General features: G+C 38.2%; 1 protein-coding gene across 1 annotated transcript; it reads right to left on the bottom strand.

Annotated features, from left to right (window-relative positions):
- Positions 1-6,681: 6,681 nt before the first annotated feature.
- On the bottom strand, positions 6,682-19,101 carry hnf4b (hepatic nuclear factor 4, beta). Its single transcript, XM_031758082.2, has 10 exons — positions 18,733-19,101; positions 16,417-16,588; positions 16,000-16,094; positions 14,282-14,388; positions 13,088-13,243; positions 12,896-12,983; positions 12,642-12,794; positions 11,247-11,504; positions 10,965-11,048; positions 6,682-10,721 (listed from the first exon to the last, which is right to left on the bottom strand). Exons 1-10 carry the CDS (start codon positions 18,836-18,838, stop codon positions 10,678-10,680), a joined length of 1,263 nt encoding a protein of 420 aa, XP_031613942.1. The 5' UTR covers positions 18,839-19,101; the 3' UTR covers positions 6,682-10,677.
- Between the last annotated feature and the right edge of the window lie 1,248 nt (positions 19,102-20,349).

The following is a 20,349-nucleotide window of genomic DNA, read 5'->3' as shown; positions in this document are numbered from 1 at the left end:
TGTCTATGTGAATTAATTATAACTATCAAACAAACAAAAAACCCATTAAGCTGAATGCATAACAAACACTGGTTCTATTTCTTATATGGAAAATATTTCAGGGTTGAGGTTATGATGATTCCTCTATGTGCAGTTTTTACTTTCTAGATTCAGTGAATCATGTAGGAAAAGACGTAGTTCTCCAGATTCTGGGGGTAGACGTGAACTTTAGGGCAGTGATGGCGTAAATAAAAAAAAAACCACACACACATACAAAAAATAATAATTAAAAAAATTGAAAAAGTTGGCAGGCTGAGAAATCTGAAGGATGAGAAATAATTAATCCCCAGCTGCAGAGTGTGTTTGTTGCACTTGGACACCACTGCCCAGAAGAACATGGGTATGTCCTTAAAGATGATGACCAGAAGCCTCACGAGACTGTAGTCACAGTGATAAGAGTTTATAAACAAAGTGGAAATATAGGCCATGCTTGCTGTTCTTCATCTAATTTTCAAACACTGTCAGATACATTTCTTTCTGTTTTTAGTATGGCTGTTATTGTCCCATAATTTATCTGCTCCTGTTCTTTGAGCCTCTCCTCTTTAAGTTACATGTTTTCAAAGTTTCTATAAGCCATCTCCTCATTTTTGTTCTACCACCACCAATGCCCCGACTCTGGAGGAAGTCCAGTCTCTGCCTCTTGCAATTAGATCTATAATTTATTGGACAACATAGATTGTTTTGTAATTTTCCCTCTGTACATAGTAGCTTTTAAGTCAAACAATCAAGATATGATTGTCTTGCAGACTTTCAGTTTTAATGATTTTATAAAAATTCTGCATGAACTGTTTAGAAATTACAGACATTTTTATACACACAGCCCTGTACACTTCCCAGTTCATCTTGCTGCTTCCATAAAAACTAGTGGTGATGTTCCACTGCCAACCAAACATGTGCATGTTTGACATGCGGCATGCTTCAGATCATGAGCACTTTTCTCCTCCCATCCTTCTGGTACAAGTTAATATTGGTTCCATCTGTCCAAGAACAGTGCAGGCTCTTAGATGTTTTCTGGCAAAGTCTAATTTGGCCTTGTTTTTGAGTGTTTTGCACCTTCATGTAAACCCTCTGTATTTACAGTAATGAAAGCTTCCTGTGATTGTCGACTTTGTTATGCCGACCTCCTTGTGATTGTTTAAATGTTGTGAAATAGCTTTTCTTAACCATCCCAAAAAAAAATGCTCTCATCGTGCTCTTCAGCTCAGTCTTCTTTGGTCTTTCAGACCTGCTGGTGTTGCTGGCTGTTGCATTCATTGTTTTTAGGAATGTATAATATCAGATTTTTGGACACTTCCCAAGTTTTCGCTGCCTTTAGGGTCAATTTATTGATTCATTTATTTAGACTAATGATGGCCTCCCTCACTCGTACACCTCTGTGGGCTTCATATTTAAAACTGCAGTGAAAATCTATAAAATAAAAATAAGATTGATTATTTGATTTAAAATCCACTGTGTTGGTGTATAGAAGTAAAACTACAAACATTTATTTGTCCAATAAATTTTGGACATCACTGTACCTTTTAAAGCGCCTTAAGGCGACTGACTCTATTGTGCTGCTTCTTGCTGGAGCATACTGGTCAAAAATGTTCATGTTCATAGTTTTGCACTATATTTTGCTCCGAATTCCAAACGATTTCTCCAGATTTAACTTATTGTCCAAAATGGCCTTGGACAAACATAAAGGTAGAAATGAGTCATGTCATCTGGGAGCTCAAAAAGTTGTCTTTTTAAACTTGTTTAATCTCAAATCCTCTTAGGTAACCATTAAGCTGGATGCAAGTTTGAAAAAGGAAACAAACCTTTGGGTACTTCTAATTTATAGCACACCTCTGTTTCTGAGTAACATGTGTGCTTAATTTTCTGCACACTTTTATTAACTACTCTGTCTGCAAACAGGTTTTTAGCTTTGTCTTGTTATTCATATCAACCCTTGGCACTAAATGTACCAGAGATAAATAGTTAAAACTGCGGAAAACTAATAAAAAAATCCAAAACAAGCATTTTAGCCACACACATGCTAATTTATGTCACAGATGACAAACACATTTTTCTGCTTACGTTGTCCCACTTTGTCTGTGTTATTCAGTGTCTCTCATCGTCTTCGTGCAGTTTCCTTTCCATTGCCGCACAGCTGTACTTAATTCCAGGAAAACGCAGATAGCTTTTATTTACAGCTATGCATCTATCGCAGTCCAACCCCCACCCACCCTTTCTCCTAAGTGTATTATGTAAAGTAGACAATAAAAATGGTTTCATAACATGTTGCTTTTTTGCCTCCTCAGTGCTTAATTAGGAATTTCTGCTTAAAATACTACAATAATTTTACCCTGTATGCTTTTAGATGACTTAATTTGAATTGTAAAAGACTTTTTAAAGTCCCTTTTGCAGCACGGGCGCTACTGCCTTCTCAAATAAATATAAAAACAAATTGTTCAGAAAGTCAGTCGAAACACTGGCCTTAATTCAAAACAAAATGAAAAAGCAATAATAATATACACCCAATCTAAGCAGAGCAGTCGTTAAACAAATATGATTTCACCGCACGACAATAAAATGTGTTTGAACAGGAGACACAGATGATGACTCTTCTGACAGCTTAAGCTGTTGGATGGTCCCCAGCTTGAGAGCCACATGGAAAACATACATCTTACAAAACACTTGGTTTTGTGGAAATTCCACACAAGACAAAATGTCCTTTTCTTCCTTATGTGGCACATTATGTACCAAAAAGTGCACTTTCCCCATTTGTGATGTTAATATTTACCAGGTGATTGAATCTTACAATATTAACACTTTCACAAAAGTAGCGTGAACAGATAAATCTTGAATGGACCTCATTTTGTATTATTTATATCACTAGAAAACTTGCTGTCTTTTAAAAGGTTAGAGACGTGGTTCCAGGTTTGAGCCAGATGTTGCTCTGAGTTCAGAAAAAGTGCCAGAGAGGACTGAGACGAAGTGTGCTGCAGTTTATAATGTCTTGCTTTTCTTCTATTTTCCTTGTTATGTGTCCAAAAATCATTGGTAAATCTCAGGCTGGCTTCAGGCTGAAAGGAAGCAGGTCGTGGAATCAAGTTTTACACTGTGCATATTTGTTTAGGGAAAGAGGTATCAGAGGTGAACTAGATTTAAAGGTTATTGCAGGATATTTGCTACAGGAAGGCAAAGAAACTTTCACAGAAACTTTAATCGTTTGCCTTAATTTATTACTACCCAACATTTTAACTGTATAAACGAACACATTTCTGAAGATCTGTCTTTTAGTACTTATTGTAATGTCTTTCAGAATGTGAATTAGATCCAACAAATGAGTGTTTCATGTAAATTTATGTCTTGGATTAAGAAGGCTTCCAATCTGGTCACTGGCAGTGGTGTCTTGAAAGTCAGTTATGACAGAAAGGATTAAAGTCATCAGGCATACAGATGGAGAACAGACATCATGCAGGCAAACAAGCAGTGAAGTTGCTGGATCCTGTATGTGAATTGCATCACATGAAGCATCATAAAGTCTAGACGCATAAATAACACATGAATGGCTCACTAATAGATCCTAACAGGGTAATTCATCTCAAATCAGCCAATTTTCAGAGCACTTCCTGCTCACCTATCTCCAAAGTTTACGGCACAGTGTTTGAACATATATAATATATGCTGTGAAATATTAGCTTCATATATCAACCACTTTTCAAGATATATTTTTTTGAAAAATGGTCACTTTTTGCAGCAATGTTTGAACATTAATATCTCACAGAATATTAGGATAAAAGCCTGAAATTTTCACCGGTCCTTCTTACCATCAAAATTAATCAAGATCCGTAATTTGGGACAGAAACAGCAAAATTTGTTGGACTACTTGCTTGTTAAGAAATTGAAAAAAGTCCAGCACTCCTGCAAAGTCCCCTATTTGAGCACACATTAATAAAAAACATCAAATTGCAAAAGCCAGTTAGGTTTGATTTATCTGAGACACAATGACCCAGTAGTAAGTTATAATTGAAGACACACACACACACACACACACACACACACACACACACACACACACACACACACACACACACACACACACACACACACACACACACTTTGCAATGGTTTTAATAATTTGTTGCACATGTTGCACTTGCTTCTTTGCACTTGAAAAACCCAGCCTCCGAGGGGTTACTAAATGCATCACAAATGCGCACGTTGGACAGACATTGACGCTCTATCCAACGTGCACTTGTTAAAGTCTGTTGCACAACTTCAGTGCCCTCCCACTGTCTCTCTCTCTCGCTGTAGTGCTCTCGGAAGGTATGAAGACAAAAAAAACAAAACATGGCTGTGCTTTCTTCCCGAGAACACAGCTGTTCTTGAGTCGGTACATAACCATAAAAATGTTAATCCTTGCTGTGTCACATCTGACTTTCAAGACGTCAGCTGTCAGTAACCAGATTCTTAAACCAAGATATAAGTACATCGATATGATACACTGATTACTGGAAACTAATGCACACCATGGAAGACATTACTCAACAAAGAACACGTGAACGATCAGACCTGTGCTTCTGTGTCCTTCTTCACAGTGGAAAAACCCAAATTATGAGCCTATGTTGCAGTTTTGGTTCTTACTGTGTAAGCAGGGGATTTCAAGGATTGCCTGCAACAGTGGCCAACAGCCAGTCGTGTTGCTCCTCACCCAGCTTTCAGCTTCTACGTTTTTTTACTCCATCGCAAGTCTTTCTCTTTGTATTTTTGTGTGTACTATGTGGATTGCCCTAATTTGGATGTGCATTTTATTCAAGTGGCCAAACTTCACTATTGTGGAGCTCTTGGGAAGTACACAGAGGAGAAACCAAACACATGTCTCTGCCTTGTCCTAGCAAACACAGCTGTTCCTGCGTCCCCACGTCACCCCTCGCAGTCTGAACTCCTTTGCCCAGAATTCCCCTGGCCAAACAAACCATGCAGGTCAACACAGAAGTAGCAGCCAGTTTATACTGAAAATGTGCTAAACAAGCATTCATTCAGGGCTCAAAGGCAACACAAGTAAGTGCTGCCTTCTGCAAGTACTGTGCCTCATAAATTTGAACAGGAATATCAGTGTAATATGTTGTAATTAACTGGGTATAAACACAACAGAGTTCACCTTTTGTTTATGCAGTTTGTCGTGTATTCATGATAGAATTAATAATTCCCTGTAAGGGTTTACACATGGCTGTTTATGAGTTCTGTAGTTGTTGTTCTACATTTTAGGTATGTAGTATTTCACATTTTATTTAGGTAAGGTAAGGTCATTAGACAGACTGGGTATGTTTATAGCATCTATTTCAAAGGAAGTATTTTACAATCGGTATAAAAGAGAAAAAGAGTGTTTTACACGCACTGTTTCACATGAGAAAACTAGATAAAGGTGCTATAACAATCTTGAAATTCATATATGTAAGTGGGAAAGGCCAGTTTTATTGCTTTGTATGTTATTATCTTTTTGTCCATTGGCCTCTGATGATCTATATTGTCTAATAAATAGCAGACACACTGAGTTTTTGGAGAACGCCTTTGTGTAGATGAATGATTTTCTCAGTTGCTCAGGACTATGAGACTTCCATCTGTGTGGCTGTTGTCAAGTTTTTAGCCTGGAGGGGAAATCTAGAAGAGTGTGGATCTGGACCTTTGCTGTGAGTAGTTATTTAAAGTGACCTTTTCTCAGGTTATCAAAACTACATAAATCATCAATCTTTCAGAGAAAGCATGTGGTGGCCTGTGTTCCATAACTTCTACAGAACAAACACGTTTTTGGGCAGTCTTTAAATCCATTGTACTGTGGTGTCAGCAGTCATGCTTCCTTCATTTCTATTATTGTGAATTTTGGACCAGCAAGCCTTCTTTGTCATTTTTAAGAACCTTGTGAAAATTACACGTTCAACACAGAGCCGTGACTCAAAATGGTATAGATAAGGTGGATTTGAGGACATTTTTTTTTCCAAAATACACTAACCACAGACCTCGTGCAGCATTAGGAAGAATCCATCCCATTTATAGTTGCACTTAAACGACTGATCAAAGAGTGGCACACCGTTAAACTCTGGATTTATGGTGACATTGCAATTTTTGTCTGTCTCCGTTAGTTAAATAATCTAAAGTTTACTGGGCAGTAGAGTATAGTTATATAACTTTCTAAGAGTATTAAAAACAGACCAGATCCCTCTTTTCCTTCCTTGGTTATCTATACAAGCCTGAGAACAATAAGTGCTACATTCCAGGGATGGATGAACCTTTCTTTCGTTTGGATTTAATTTAAAGAAAGAAGCGTTAAAAAACAAAACAAATGGAAAGAAAACAACATTTTCCCTTCAAGAGGGACGCAGCAGGAATCACTTTTACTTCAAAGCAAGAGTGTTGTTTTTTTTTTTTTTGAACAACAGAATAATTTATCCCATAAGTGAACATTCAGTTCTACCTGTTCCTTCAGGATCCCTGATTGAAATTCATACTAGAGCAAGAGCAGCTGTCTGTACAGCTATATTTAGGTTGAACACTTTCAAGCTTCAAACACATAATACAAAGAAGACCGCTGTCTGTTCATCCTACCTGAGGGGGGCAGAAAAAACATCTGGGCGGTGGACCCACTGGTCTGGATAGAAAGACACATGCAGCTTTGCCTTAATGGGAAACAGAAGTGTTTATTTTTGGATGTATATGTAGAAGTTCTGCCACCTGTAACGCAAAAGCAATAATATTTGTAGCAAAGAAGACTATCTGTTATCCATAATGGTAACATAATAATGGCAAATGTCTAGAAATAGTGGCAAATGCACACTTCAGTACAAGACAGAAATAGAAATGTAAGGCAACGATAGTGTAGGCTTTATTTAAGTTAAGGTGATTTTTTTTAGTTGCTTGAAGTTAGTAAGATGGAAAATGACACAAGTGATCTTCAGGGTATGAGCAGCAGCAGCAGGTCTGAAACTCACTGGTCAACAGATCAAATCAACAGTCACCTTAGCGTAATGGATGTACTTTACAGTGTTTGGGAGAAAATCCCAACAATTAAATTATCCTCTATGAGCAAGCACTTTACTACAGTGGGAAGGAAAAACTCCCTTTTAACAGAAGGAAACACTCCAGTAGGACCTGGATCAGGGCAAGGCAACCATCTGCCATGACCAGCTGAGGGGTGAGGGGAAAAGAGTAAAGAAGAAAGACACGAGGAAAGAAAAAGCGCAGGGAGACAGTCAACATTCTGCAGAGCTATATAAACATGTAGGGAGTGAAAGGAGGTGAGTGGAGAAGAAGTGCGCAGTGCATCACAGTATATTACATGAAATCCTGCAGCAGCTAGAGCCTAGTGCAGCAGTACTATGGGTTTGTTCAGGGTCAACAGATCTAGTCTTAAGTATAAGCTTTATCAAAAAAGTAAGTGTTGCTACCTGCAATTGACAAGTATGTACAAGTATGTATGTACAATTGACAAGTATGTACTTAGTGTTTTAAGTAATATAGTGGCTGATCCACTATTTGTGTTTTGTTTCTTTTATGTGTTCTTGGTCTCTTAGCTATATCACCCAAAACTGTTATGTAGACCAACATTGTGCAACTTTACTACAATGGATGAAACAAAGCTTTTCATTTGCAGCTTTTTTTTTTTTTTTTTACATGGGTTGTTGATGTCATTGACTGAGCAAAATATAACTCCAGTAAGATAGAAATGAGTACATCTTCCAATAAAATAAATGCCCTATTTTCAAATGTTTTTTATTTTTAATTTTTAAAAAGATGCATAGTATCCACTGCAAATTTTAATGGTTTCTTCTTTTGCACAAACTCCACCACTTGGTCATTATGCAGAGTTCCTCCAGAAAATCAATGCTACTGTAGTACTGTTATTCTCAAAGGATGTCAACCATGAGGTGGAGATGTAGCATCAATCTGTGGAGTTTGAAACTTTTAAAAATATTAACAATCTGTAATCATGTGTTTGTCTTTAAACTATGGGGTTTACCACAAGAGTTTCTCAGTCTTTCTTTTATTTTTTTTCACAAATCTGAGTTTAACTTACTTTAACTTACTTAACTCTGTATACTGTTCTTTTGTTCCAAATGGTTTAGGTCATCAAAGTTTGGAAATTCGTGTGGTTTCAATAAAATTTTTTAGAACTTGGATGGCTGAAGGTATGATTTTTAACATGTCTTGGTTTGATGATATTATCGTTTCCCTTCTTTTTTCTGATTTCCTGGCACAACCAAATATTACTGTGTCATAATTAAGCCCTTCATTCCCTTTAAGAGGGCGATTCAACACAGGACAATATTTGTACAGCAGAAATCCAAGAAGCTCCAGCAAATTTGTGACTCTCCTACATGAAAAGCAGACAGCTGATCTTTGATGTAGAAACTAAAGAGGTTAAATATTGTTTTTAAAAGAACATTTAGCAGAGACAAAAAAACCTGCCTGTGGACTCCCTCCACTGTGAATGTACGGGATGACACTGACAACTGAGAGCAAGTATTCAGCTTTTAACACTTCAGCATCACTTCGCTCTCTGCTGAGCTTGTCAGATCAATAGACTGCCTCACAGCAGGCCCTTGGGAAGTAAAAAGACATCACAGCAGTGTCATTGCTTACCTTTTTACAGTGACAATGAAACCCGAGTATGACAAGGACCCCAATTTGGCAGCTATCTTGTGTTCCCTTTTAAAAGCCTAATTAACTGTTTGATTGGCTGTGAGAGTCAGTGCTGGGCGAGTATGTGAAAAGTGAACAATCCAGTTCTAATTATTTGTCAGTTCAAATAGATATGATTGCGTAATTACAGTCCCTAACCTGAACCCTTCAAAGATGAACACCGTGACAGAGTCTATTTGGGAAACTCAAGTTTATTTAGACTATATTCAGCGAAGCAGTCCTGCTGGCACCATATATCATTAAAAGTACCTGAGTCTGACTTAAGAGTTGTGTTGTTGCACAGAAAGTTTTTCAGAAGAAATGCCCATTTGGAGATTTTTCCACTCGTCTTTTTGTTTCCAAATATCCTCCCTTACATGATAAAACTGTTTCTCAATTCTCCCACACGTGCTGACTGGTGAATGTAGGTCAACACAGATAGATTTGAAACTTCAGATTTTGTAATCACTACATGTTGTTTGCTATTATTCTTTTTTAAACTTCAGGAAAAGTTTGAGGAAAGTTGAAAGTTGTTCGTTGTTTTTTCAGGGCAGTAGAGAAAGAGTCAACCGCACAATCTATTGATTCAGCTATGTTTCATCAAAAAAAGGTCTTTCTTTAGACAGAACGTGATTTTGGCACAAAAAAACCCCCTTTCTTTAACTTTCCTTTAATTTTCTGTGCTCTACCATTAAAATAAATAGGCAGGAAAATGTATTTATTTAAGTTAGAAAAAGGTCTTTTTTTTCTTCGAATCGTAAATTTACAGTTCTCTCGGTGTATTTGTTCTTTTTCTTCTGCGTCGAACATGTGGTCGGGGCATACTTTCTGTGCCAAACACTGTTCTGCATTTGCTGTAAAGGAAATAGAAACTTCCAGAAAATTTCCAGAGTCTTTGCTGAAGAAGCAATTCTTTGTCTCGAATTACACCAAACCACATTAAAGTTACATATTGTTTTATATACTTCTTCCAAAACTGATGATTCTTCCACTAGTTAAGAATAGGCTAATATGTCACAGACCTGATGTTGTCTTAAAAGAAAACATCTAAGTATTTAGTTTTTAGGAAAGCACATATGGTAGATATTCAGGACAAAGGAACTAACAGTCAATACTGTGTTTAGATTATACATACTGCTGTGAGTATTGCTGTTCATGCCTCCATGGTAGAGGAAAGGATGGATTTCTTTGAGGGGATAGAGATATCAAAACAATAAGGGTAGCAAGAAAGAAGAAACGGGTTGCAGACCATAATTTTGTGACAGTGCTGTTGAGCCCTCATCACTCATCACATCAAACCTTTCTAATAACAACCTTCACTGCTCATCTAAGTGAATTCTTTCGGGAACAGGTACAACAGGTATCTGGTTGATGGTGTTAACCGTTTTTATTTAAAATATTCTTATTTTCCTTTAGGCAATATTCTGTTACTTTTGCTCTCCTTGCAGTGATTTGACAGTGGGGATTTCACTCCTTTAATTACTTCCGCAGCAAATTGTTGACACCATTAGTCAAGGCTTTGATTTGGGATAAAACAATAGCCCCACAGCTCCAGCTAATATGTTCAAGCACTGGCTTTTTGTGCCCTCTGCTGACAGATGATGGATTTTGCATTTCAGCTGTCTACGTATTATTCTATCATTTGTTAGCAATTAGTTAACCATACTTACTGTAGTGTGTGCCTTAGCTTTCTTTAGCAAAGTGTTGAATGTCATTATTCCAATTTTTCACGAGTTCCTGTATAAAATATAAACTTTTTATTTTTGTAGTTTCTCAGATAACAATAACATTATTTTCTCAGTAGTGATTCATAATTGCATGTATGTAGCTTATGTATGTATATAGCTGAGTGTGAGTATTAGGATGTTTGCTGGTTCGAACTTGTAACATTGCCCATTTTCCTCGGTTAGGTTGTTTTTCAAGGGGTTTCTTGGTGTGGACAGGTGCCTTCGGTATGTTGTGGGCACACTGGCAGATTTTCCATGTCTGTACACCTCAGTGCCAGTCTGTGTGGGCAGCAAGGAAGCCACTTGTAGGAGCTGTGTGAGATACACAAATTTAATGGCACACGAGGATTCAGTGCACATCAATTATTTTCCGTTTCAGCTTCAAGTGTCACCCATTAAATGCTGATGTAAATACACTTCTTTTTCTGATGTCGTAAAACCACTAAAAGTAGGAAAATCTGCTACGTCATTACTAAAAAGCTGTAGCTTCAAAATCAAAGTTTCTCAAATAAGCTGTTAAAATTAGCAGTGATGGTTTGATCAGTCAATACTCACTCATTGAAGCCTGACAGATCACAGATGGGAAGGTTGCAGGTGAAGCATTCAGGTCATTCTGCTGGTCTTGAGTAGGGTCGTTTCCTGCAGGAACAGGACAAACTGAAGCACACACTGAGAGTGACAGAAAACAAACACTGAAAATACAAAATAGCAAAGTTAGTGTAAATATATACTGCTGCGTATTGGAAATGACTCAGCTTCAACTTTGATGTCAGTTGAAGCTCACTTTAGACTTCTTGTACATTCCCTTTAACTAAATACAGCAGCAGATTGTTGTACCTGTACAGACTCCTTGTCCCGTTTCGGTTCCCTCCCCTAGCAACATTTCCTGCAGCAGGCTGTCCATTTTGGCCTCGCCAAGCAGCTGTGCTAAGTGAAGAGTTTCAACCATCTGCCAGGCCACACTCTGCAGGGGAGGCAGGATCAGCAGGAGTTCCCCAAACCTTCCCCGCTGCTCACATGTTGCTTCTTCTAAGAGAAGATGGGCCTGGAAACGGAGATGTCGAACCACCTGAGGACTCTTCAGTCCCGAACAGTCTGCATTATATAAGGTAAGAAAGTCCTATGTAAATATAATAGGGAACCACTTAAATAAATGCACTTTGGTAAAGTTTAATCTAGGCATGGGTAACCATAAGTTGGAAGTGTAAATAAAAGAAGAAAAGAAACAATAAGACAATGATAAAAATAATATCAACAATCCTCTCAGAATGAAATGCACTAAAGAAGAACTGCCCAACTGATCATCACGAAGACAATCCAGAATCCTGTTAAAACAATTTTTGTGGATAGATTACCTAAAATATGAATTTTTAGTGTAAATACGAAATATTCTGTTTGAAGCAAGAAAAAACAGACCCATCCCATCTATAAAGCATTGTTGATTAGGCCTGCCTTTCTGTATCTGGGCCAGCACAGCTCTCCTTAATTAATGCAGCAATGAATTCTGAGTTATGCAGTCACTATTTTACAGAAAATATCTGTCTGTGGACTGAATCTCAACGCACAGTAGGTGGTGCAGCAAGACAACAAATGTCAGGATGGTGTTCAAGTGCTGAAGCCCAATAACAGTTGAAGCTAGTTGGACTTGTGTGAGAGTCTGTTGACGTTTTTCGGTCATAATTATGCAGAAATATAACAAATTCACAAACTTTTTCTCCAGTTGAGTGTTATCTATCTGACAGATGTGATTACTTATACAAGGCTAATTTTGTATAATTAGGGGAAAGGTGTGATGGGAGTGTTAAAAAAATACAGTTTCAAGTGCAAATGAAAAAATAAGCAAAGTGTTGAACAAACTATATGTGGATAAAATTGAAATCAAACCTAGAATATGACTGATTATATTTATCTCTGTCTTGGACAGAGATGAATATGTTTGCCAGTTCAGGCCCTTTGGACCTCCGGTCTATCCCTACCACAACAGGTAAATGGGGAATGAAGTTAAGCAGGCAGCCTCTCTGCCTGACTGCCAAGAACGCCACCACATCCTGATATTAGAAAATCTCTCTGAAACGTACTGAACTCAGACCGCTCAGACTAAACTATAGCTGAAATTGGCAAGAACAATAAACCAAGAGAGAACATTAAAAAAATCAACCTTTTTTCAGTGCAATAGAAAAGGGCAAACAGAAATCAACCTCATTCACCTTCTCACATGCTGACTGAACTAACCTGGGGCAAAGAAGACAATCGTCCGGAGGCAAGCAAACTCTTTGTCTGTGATGACCAGCTCTCTGAGAGGTTTGACCAGCTCCTCTTGAATTCTGAATGCCACTCTGGATATCTCTACTTCTGCACCTCTCAGTGGGATCACAAAGTCATTACCTAGTCAATTAAGAAAAAGATATTCATTCATGTCCAGGAAGTTTAAGTGTGAAGTTCAGGCTACAATGCACAAAATACTACAGAGGACGCATCTGTCCTACCTAGAAGAATGACATTATTATAAGGCAGTGAGCGTCTTGCTGCCCCTAAGATAAGATGTTCTGCAGAGTGGGTTCGTAGAAGGGTTACCTGCAAGCACACATACACGGGTTTCACATAATGTAAAGAGTCAAACTTGGCATGGACAGATATATCTTAGCTGTTTAGTATAAAAGGTTCATTCCCCTTTGTACCCTGTCATCTATTGGAAGGCTACAAAACTCTGGGATGTGTTTAGCCCATTCCACCAGCAGGAGGAGTTGCTGCTTCATGGACTCGAACACCTCTCCCACGCCTGCTGTCTTCTTGGTGGTGATGTCATGGCTCCTAGGAGAGAGAAGTGCTGGGAACTGAAAGAAACAAAGTATAATCTGAATTCACAGAAAACACAGGTACCATGGACGTAAACCTTAGTGTATGTGTGCGGTTAAGGAGATAAACCACAAACATTCTTTTTTTTTTTAATGCATCAGTTTGACCACATAACAATCCATTTCCATAAATCATCTGATTTATTTGTGTCTCTCTATGCTGCAGTAAACCCTGATAACAAACACTTGCAGTCTTACATGGTGTCCTACTGATTTTCTTACTATACTATGTAAAAGCAGACAATGCCAAATCCTATTTTCTTACATGTACAACAAGTGAAAGAGACACTGTCTGATGTGATGTTGTGCTACTTAAAACTTGCTTAAAGCCTGCCTGATAACAACTGCTAAATCGCACCGAGTCTTATGCTTTGTAACTTCACATTACTTCTTCATATTAGTCATTGTGTCAACACAGTTTGTTACATAGCACTTAACAAATTACAGGTATAAGAAGTGTTAATCGACAACAGTCTTTTTTTGCACACTTCATCCAATTTGGATATTAGTCTCCATTTAAAGTGTAACAATTATAACAGACTTTAAAAAAATGAATTTAGACAACTGCTGTTTTAAAAACAGCACATCGGCTCAAATATCATGCAAATGCACATGAGTGGGCCGTCATGAGATGCACCCAAATGGTCCTTCAAATAAATGCCTTCTGTAACTGCTGTAAGGTTAAAAGACGGTTCATAGGTGCAGGGCAGTTAAGAAGAATCACTTTGTTCAGTAGCTGTGTGCTTTAACATCTTTTTGCTCAGAAAGATTGCAGTCTTGCATTTATTTGACTTAAGGACCAAAACTATTTTCCTTTTCTGTTAAATTCAGTTAACTTTTTGGCTTACTGCGAACCAAAATTAATTAATTCAAATCATGTAACCTTAGAATTTTCCATCTCTTAGCTTTATTTAAATTATTTCTAAAATGATAAAAAAAAAGAAGAAGTGGTATACGCATTAAAAAAGGATTAATTTCTGCCAAAGAACATAACATCTAAGACCAGTAACGTGTTACCTGCTGAACAGTGGTCTCTGCCTGCAGCAGCACACTGATGGACAAAGTGCCCACTGTCTGCTCCTTGGCTCTCTGACTGTTGATGCAGTCTCTCTCATTCTGAACAGCTAGACATTAAAGAGAGGAAAGAACCATCAGGCAAGCTTCTTGGCATCTCCGCACATTAGCCCTGCACTTGACTGTTTTTTTTTTTACTCGCCTCCTCAGCAAATACATCCCGAAAGAAATGCCCTACTCTTCATCTCAACAGAGTCCCTCTATCCCCCGTGACACTGAAGCTGCTGTTTATGGCTATATTAGCCATGCCAAATGCTGCATACTCAGGAAATGTGGCACAAATTGGATAAAAATAAAATTCTCCGGGAGTCTCTTTAAGTCTCCTTCTGTTTGCATATTTAAGTGTATCTATTCCAGGATTTAAAGGAGTATAGAGTGAGTAAATGTTACATTCTTTAATATGAAATGACTGAGAGGATGATGAAATGTGATACGAAAGGGTGCACAATTATATTTCATCTAATGCTGGCAACATCCTACTCAAGGTTTATCACCGGTAAGTATAAAGTTGCAGTAGAGGAAGTATGGGGAACCGATAAGAAGTATGTAGTACATCTAAATGTAAAACAAACCTGGAGACGTTAATATTTTAATCCAGCCGTGTAGACTTTCAGTTTGATGTGCTTTAATGTGACATTTTGTTTTTGACAGCTTCTTACATTTGCTACTGACAGTAACAGTTGATGTGGAGGCTTGGGCGCTTGCTGATTAAGATTATATTTTGAAGGGAAGATGGCATCACATGTTGTTGACCCATCCGCAAGTGTCATTAGAAACACGGCAATCTGGATGGCCTTAGACTAATTCTAAAATGGCTCTACAAAGTCAGACAACACAACCAAGTGTCAGAGTAATCAGTCATCAGAGGTGTCCTCTCAGCAACCAATCTGGAGCACATTAATCAAACTAAAGGAGGAAAAGGAGCAGCAGCAGCACCGGCAGGGTCCCTCTGTACTTCACTGACATGGCGCTGCATGACAATGTCACAAATGAGCCTTCTGTGGAACATAAATTAAGTTTAGTTTTGGAGTAAACAGTTACACGGCTTCCTCGGAGGTCAAGTACAAAATAACACGATACTGGAGACTTGTTCAATATTTTACTTATCCGTTCCCACTACAGCTGGACTTGAAAGTGTTATTAGAACATGTTATGCAAATCAGGCAAATTAATGAAGTACACGTTTAAAAGCGTACCGCTGGCCATGACTTCAAAGGGTTGTGAGCAACTGCTGTCCAGAAAAATGGAGAGCAAATATTTGGCCATGCTCAGCCGTGTTAATTATTCATGTGAAACGAGGCTCCTTTGATTGCAGCGCTTTCTCCTTGCTTCTCAGTAGGAGTCGATAAAAGATAAAGCCAACGATAGACACAGTCCACGTAAACACACCTGGAAATTGACACTGATACGTTCACTGTTTCTCAAGAAAGATTTTTTTTCCGCTCCGCTGTATTGATGAAGTGATATTGATTGTTTTATTTTTCATTGAAGTAGACAGGTTTAAATGTAAAAATACAGAGCAAAATGTGAGGTCCTGAATATTCTCAATACGATATAGCTGAACCTTTTGTGTAGGTTGTTATAACTAAGTGCATTTTTTTTCTCAAATTAAAGACTAAGAGAAAGTTGTATTACACAAAAAAGAAAATCTTAACTCTAACCTTCCTTTCTCATTCCGGCCTTGAAACACTTTCGTAGCCTGCAGTAGCGGCATTGGTTCCTTTTGTCTTTGTCCACAATGCATTGCCTGTCGAACCTGAAATGAATGCATCGTAATGTATAAGAGCTTCATCTCAACCGCAAACAGTTCAGTCAGAGTTTCAGAGAATTTACGCCGCTAATGTTGCACTGAATGGTTAATCTGCAGCTTTAGAGTGAGCAGCAGAGGTCAAGTAAGGCTCCATTATTCATTTTTTGGAATTTGCTAGTTATGTACTTTCTGAATATAAATGTTATAGCTCAAAGTATGTTAAACCATGTGTCACAAAGACTTCATTTTAATATATTGGTGATTTTTTCGGTATAGAAAGATTGTTATGCTTCGTACAGCAATCAGCTGGCCCTATGATAATACTCACCTACAGCTGTAAGTGTGGTTGTTGCGAATGCTCCTCCTGAAGAAGCCCTTGCAGCCATCGCAACTGGGTGCACCATAATGTTTACCTGTGGCCCTGTCTGCACATATGGAGCATTGAGTCTTCGCGCCATCAGTCCCTGACAGAGATGAGGAGGATGCTGACCCTAGTGAACCTAAGGGACAGCAGAAAATATTCAGATAATATGCCTGCGAGGAAAGGTTTGAATAGCTGTGTAAGAAAGTGGGATTTTGTATGAACCTTTTTAGCTGGTCACAAATGAATAAGTAAATATCTCTGAGCTGCTTCTAAACAACACAAACAGAAAGATGGCCATACTCCAAAGAACCTCCACTTTGATAGGAACAAACGTGTGATGTGATAAAGAGGATCTGTTATGATCTTGTTTTCAGTGGTGGGTTACTAATATAATGTTTTCACCTGAATCTAAATGTTCCAGCTTAAAGCATGTTAAACCACTTATTACTGCATTACATTATTGTTGCATGTAAATCTGTGAATGAAAGCTACATTCAAAAAATGCTGTTGTGAGTGAGTTACCAATAGAGATGTTTTACTTGGAAAGACAGAAAACCCAATTTTGCCTTGACCTTTCTTCCCCCATTACATTAGAGTGAAAACTACAATTACCACCTTGTGTCTACCACACTGTTATGTCGCATTTCACCTCCATGTCTGTCCAGGCCTCACCTTTGACCTCTTGGATATAAATTGTGCAAGAGTCAGGATTGCAGAATGTACCTTTAAGGCATTTTTTGAGAAGCAGTGTTATAAGTTGGAGAGGCTTTTCCTGTCTCTGAGCTTCTGTTTTCATTTGCGTTTTAACTCAAATTGTGACTGAGGGCAGGCTACATGTGATAAAACAGTCACCATCCAACTGGCTGGTGTAAGGTGAGTAAGTATGTAATAAACAAGAAGCAGTCTGGAAAACAAGCATTAGTGTGGTTGTGTGTTTATGGCTATCATCTTCTTCACGCTGTCACAAATATCACCATTTCATTATCTTTTCATATTAGACATGTATGTGATATTTTTTGTCACAATTAGCTAACCAAGTCTTGAATTCTGCCAAAAAGTATTTTATGAGGTCACGTAGAATATTTCGACCAACTCCGATCAGCTCATCCTTGATTCATTTTAGGATTGTAGCTTCTGATTACCATCTATTTAAGTTGTAACTGTACTCTGCATTCTAATTATGTTACACTTCCATCTAACCCATTAACAGAAAAACGTAATGAATCGTATTTCACCTCTGTGAAAATAAATACCCTTGTACACAGAGATGAATTAGCAGAAAGGTGCTGATCATGCACTTTTGAACCCCTCAGAATCATCTTCGCACTGCTTCATAGCTCTGTCAGGAACAGTGTGAGGATAATAAAAGCAGGGTTATAGGTAATGATATCAGCTGTATATGAATGGCATGGACCCCTAAGGAACACTGTACCCATGAGTAAAAGGTAATTCCCCATTTAATTAAAGCAGCTTAGAAGCCAGTTAAGAACCAAAGTCCACTACTCTCCTCTGGCTAATTTTACACTGGGCACTCAGTCTCCCACCGTGTTGCTCTAAACTGCATCTTACCCCTATTGTTGCAGGACTGTCTCGCTTTAAAAGCACTGACCATCAAATATGCTGTCTTGGTGTAATATTCCTGCACTAATGCACATATTTTACATGCCCCCAGCTATAATGTCTGTAAATTGCACACTTAGTTTAGGCAGATGAAGCAGCTAGGGATTTTCAATTTAACAAGGAAATGCTTTCTGTGGCCAAAGATCAGCTAGATTGAATTAAGAGATTAGAATACATTTGCCTCGCAGTTATCTGGATTTAAAGAGCAGCCTAGTAGTAAAGCTTCTTCATTTAAATTGGCAAGGAAAGAGGCTGATTCAGCTCAACAGAGTCCTAATTAGAATGACATTAGATCAGAATGTAAACTGATGTAGACCTATGGAAAAAGTAATCTGCAACTATTTTAATAATTTATGCCTTATACATAAACATTTTTATGCAACAATGCCCAATATGGACTGTGGACTTGGACCTTGGACCCTGTGAAACTCTGGCATTTCACACTTGGACATAATTTCGAGTATTAAAATAAGGTTAGCTGGACCCAAGTAGACTAATTAATAATAAAAAAAACTAGATCCCTAAAGTGATGTATTTTCAAAGCAGATCTCTTTTTAATAATCAGTTATGCAGTTTCGGTATCTTTTGGTGTGACGATAGACAACACTCTGAAGATCTATACTTGTAATCAAGAGCAATTTAGGTGAAAGTTCATCATACCTGTTTTATTTGCTCGTAGAGGAACCAGCATCATGTTGTTTAACAGTTTAGTCTCTGTGCTGCCATGAGTGCACTCCAGTTTAAGGATAGCCCCAGTAAGCTTCATGGTCTCTGGACTCTGTGAAGGGTTTCTGAGATATGCAAAGCTCCAGCAGTGTCAATTTTAACTTCCAGGTCATGCATTCGGCTTAGTTCTCATCCCTCACAAGTCTCCCGTGTGTGGGTCCAATTCTTTTCCTTCTCACTATTGTTTGAAAGCTTTTGTTTTTGTGCTCTCGAGCCACTCAACAGGTATTAATCTTCTTTAAAATGTCACTTCTAACATTCTTGTGGTGTGCTGAAAAGCTTGCACCATGACGATCCTCTCAAGTGACCTCTCATTGACTGAAATTGGGTCGTTGTCCGTTTGCTGTTTTGTCTTATCTGTATCTGCAAAGCATATCGAGGGGAAAGTTCAGAGACAAACTTGGCTCACTGTGACGAGCACAAATAGATAAGACCAGTGTTAGTTAGATGTTAAAAATATAAATGTCTTGCTCTTTTTCTTCTTTTATTTATTTATTTATCTAGCTTTATTAGGAAGATAAATGTGATCAAATAAAGACAAAGAAATCCAAAGACTACATGCTGGGATGTCTTTCATTGATTTTAGGAAAGGTATTCTCTTAGCTTGGACAATCAATATGCCACTGAAGAGTGATGTAGCATAAACAAACAGAATGGGAGACTGTTGAGAAGAGTACGGGCCATGCCTGATTAACCTTTTGTTTTAATTTTTGAGGTAAGTAATACAAGACGGTGCCACATTGCAGGGGGCACAAGTGACATTTATTTACGGAGGATAGCTGTTTGTGTCTCCCTTCTACTGATAGAAGGTATTTTATTTGCTTGATAGAGACAGACATCCCTCTTTTGTTCACCTTTTCACGTAAGCAGACTATTGTATATTTGGTCTTATTGATCAGTGCTGAAATCCTCAGGTTATTCGTACAAAAGTGCAAAATCCCGTGGTTGTCTCTTCATTCACTGCTGTTGCTTCAGAAAATGTCATTACAGCTCAGGAAAAACAAAAGCAAAAACGCAAAAAGCAAACCGTAGCTTGATGTATACTTCAAAAAAAGCAAGATAATTGACCTGTTTGAAAAAAACTGATGTTGATTTTGGCTCTTTTTGTTGCTTCTGAAAATATGGCTCGGATTAAGAATCAGGAATGCTCTGTTTGTTGTAAGATTCAAAAGGATGGAAGTATGCCTGTGGTGTAAGACTTTAGGATAGTCGTTCACAGTCTAAACTCTGTACGATCTCAGATACAAAGAGAGCACATATACCACGATGTGGCATTTTAGAGTTCAGGTATTCCAGTCAGGGTGTGTTAAGGCACAGAATTCTAAAAATGTGAAAGACAGGGAGAAAGGTGAGCATCGTCACACAATTTTTTACAAATTATAACAAATTATATGTCAGACCACATATGAGCTTCCCCAGTACCGATATCCATCATACTTTGGTGTAATGGGATTTCCTGGGTGAGTAGCACTCCCTCCTTCAATGTCATGCTAGGCCGTGGGTCAGACCTCCCCTGGCAGTGGCTCACACACTCAAGCATTGCTTAGGTGA

This window comes from Oreochromis aureus, linkage group 1 (assembly GCF_013358895.1).
Source record: "Oreochromis aureus strain Israel breed Guangdong linkage group 1, ZZ_aureus, whole genome shotgun sequence".
In the NCBI taxonomy this organism is placed as follows: Eukaryota; Metazoa; Chordata; class Actinopteri; order Cichliformes; family Cichlidae; genus Oreochromis; species Oreochromis aureus.
The sequence above is the reverse complement of the archived record's forward strand: the minus strand, read 5'-3'. Positions and strand labels throughout refer to the sequence as shown.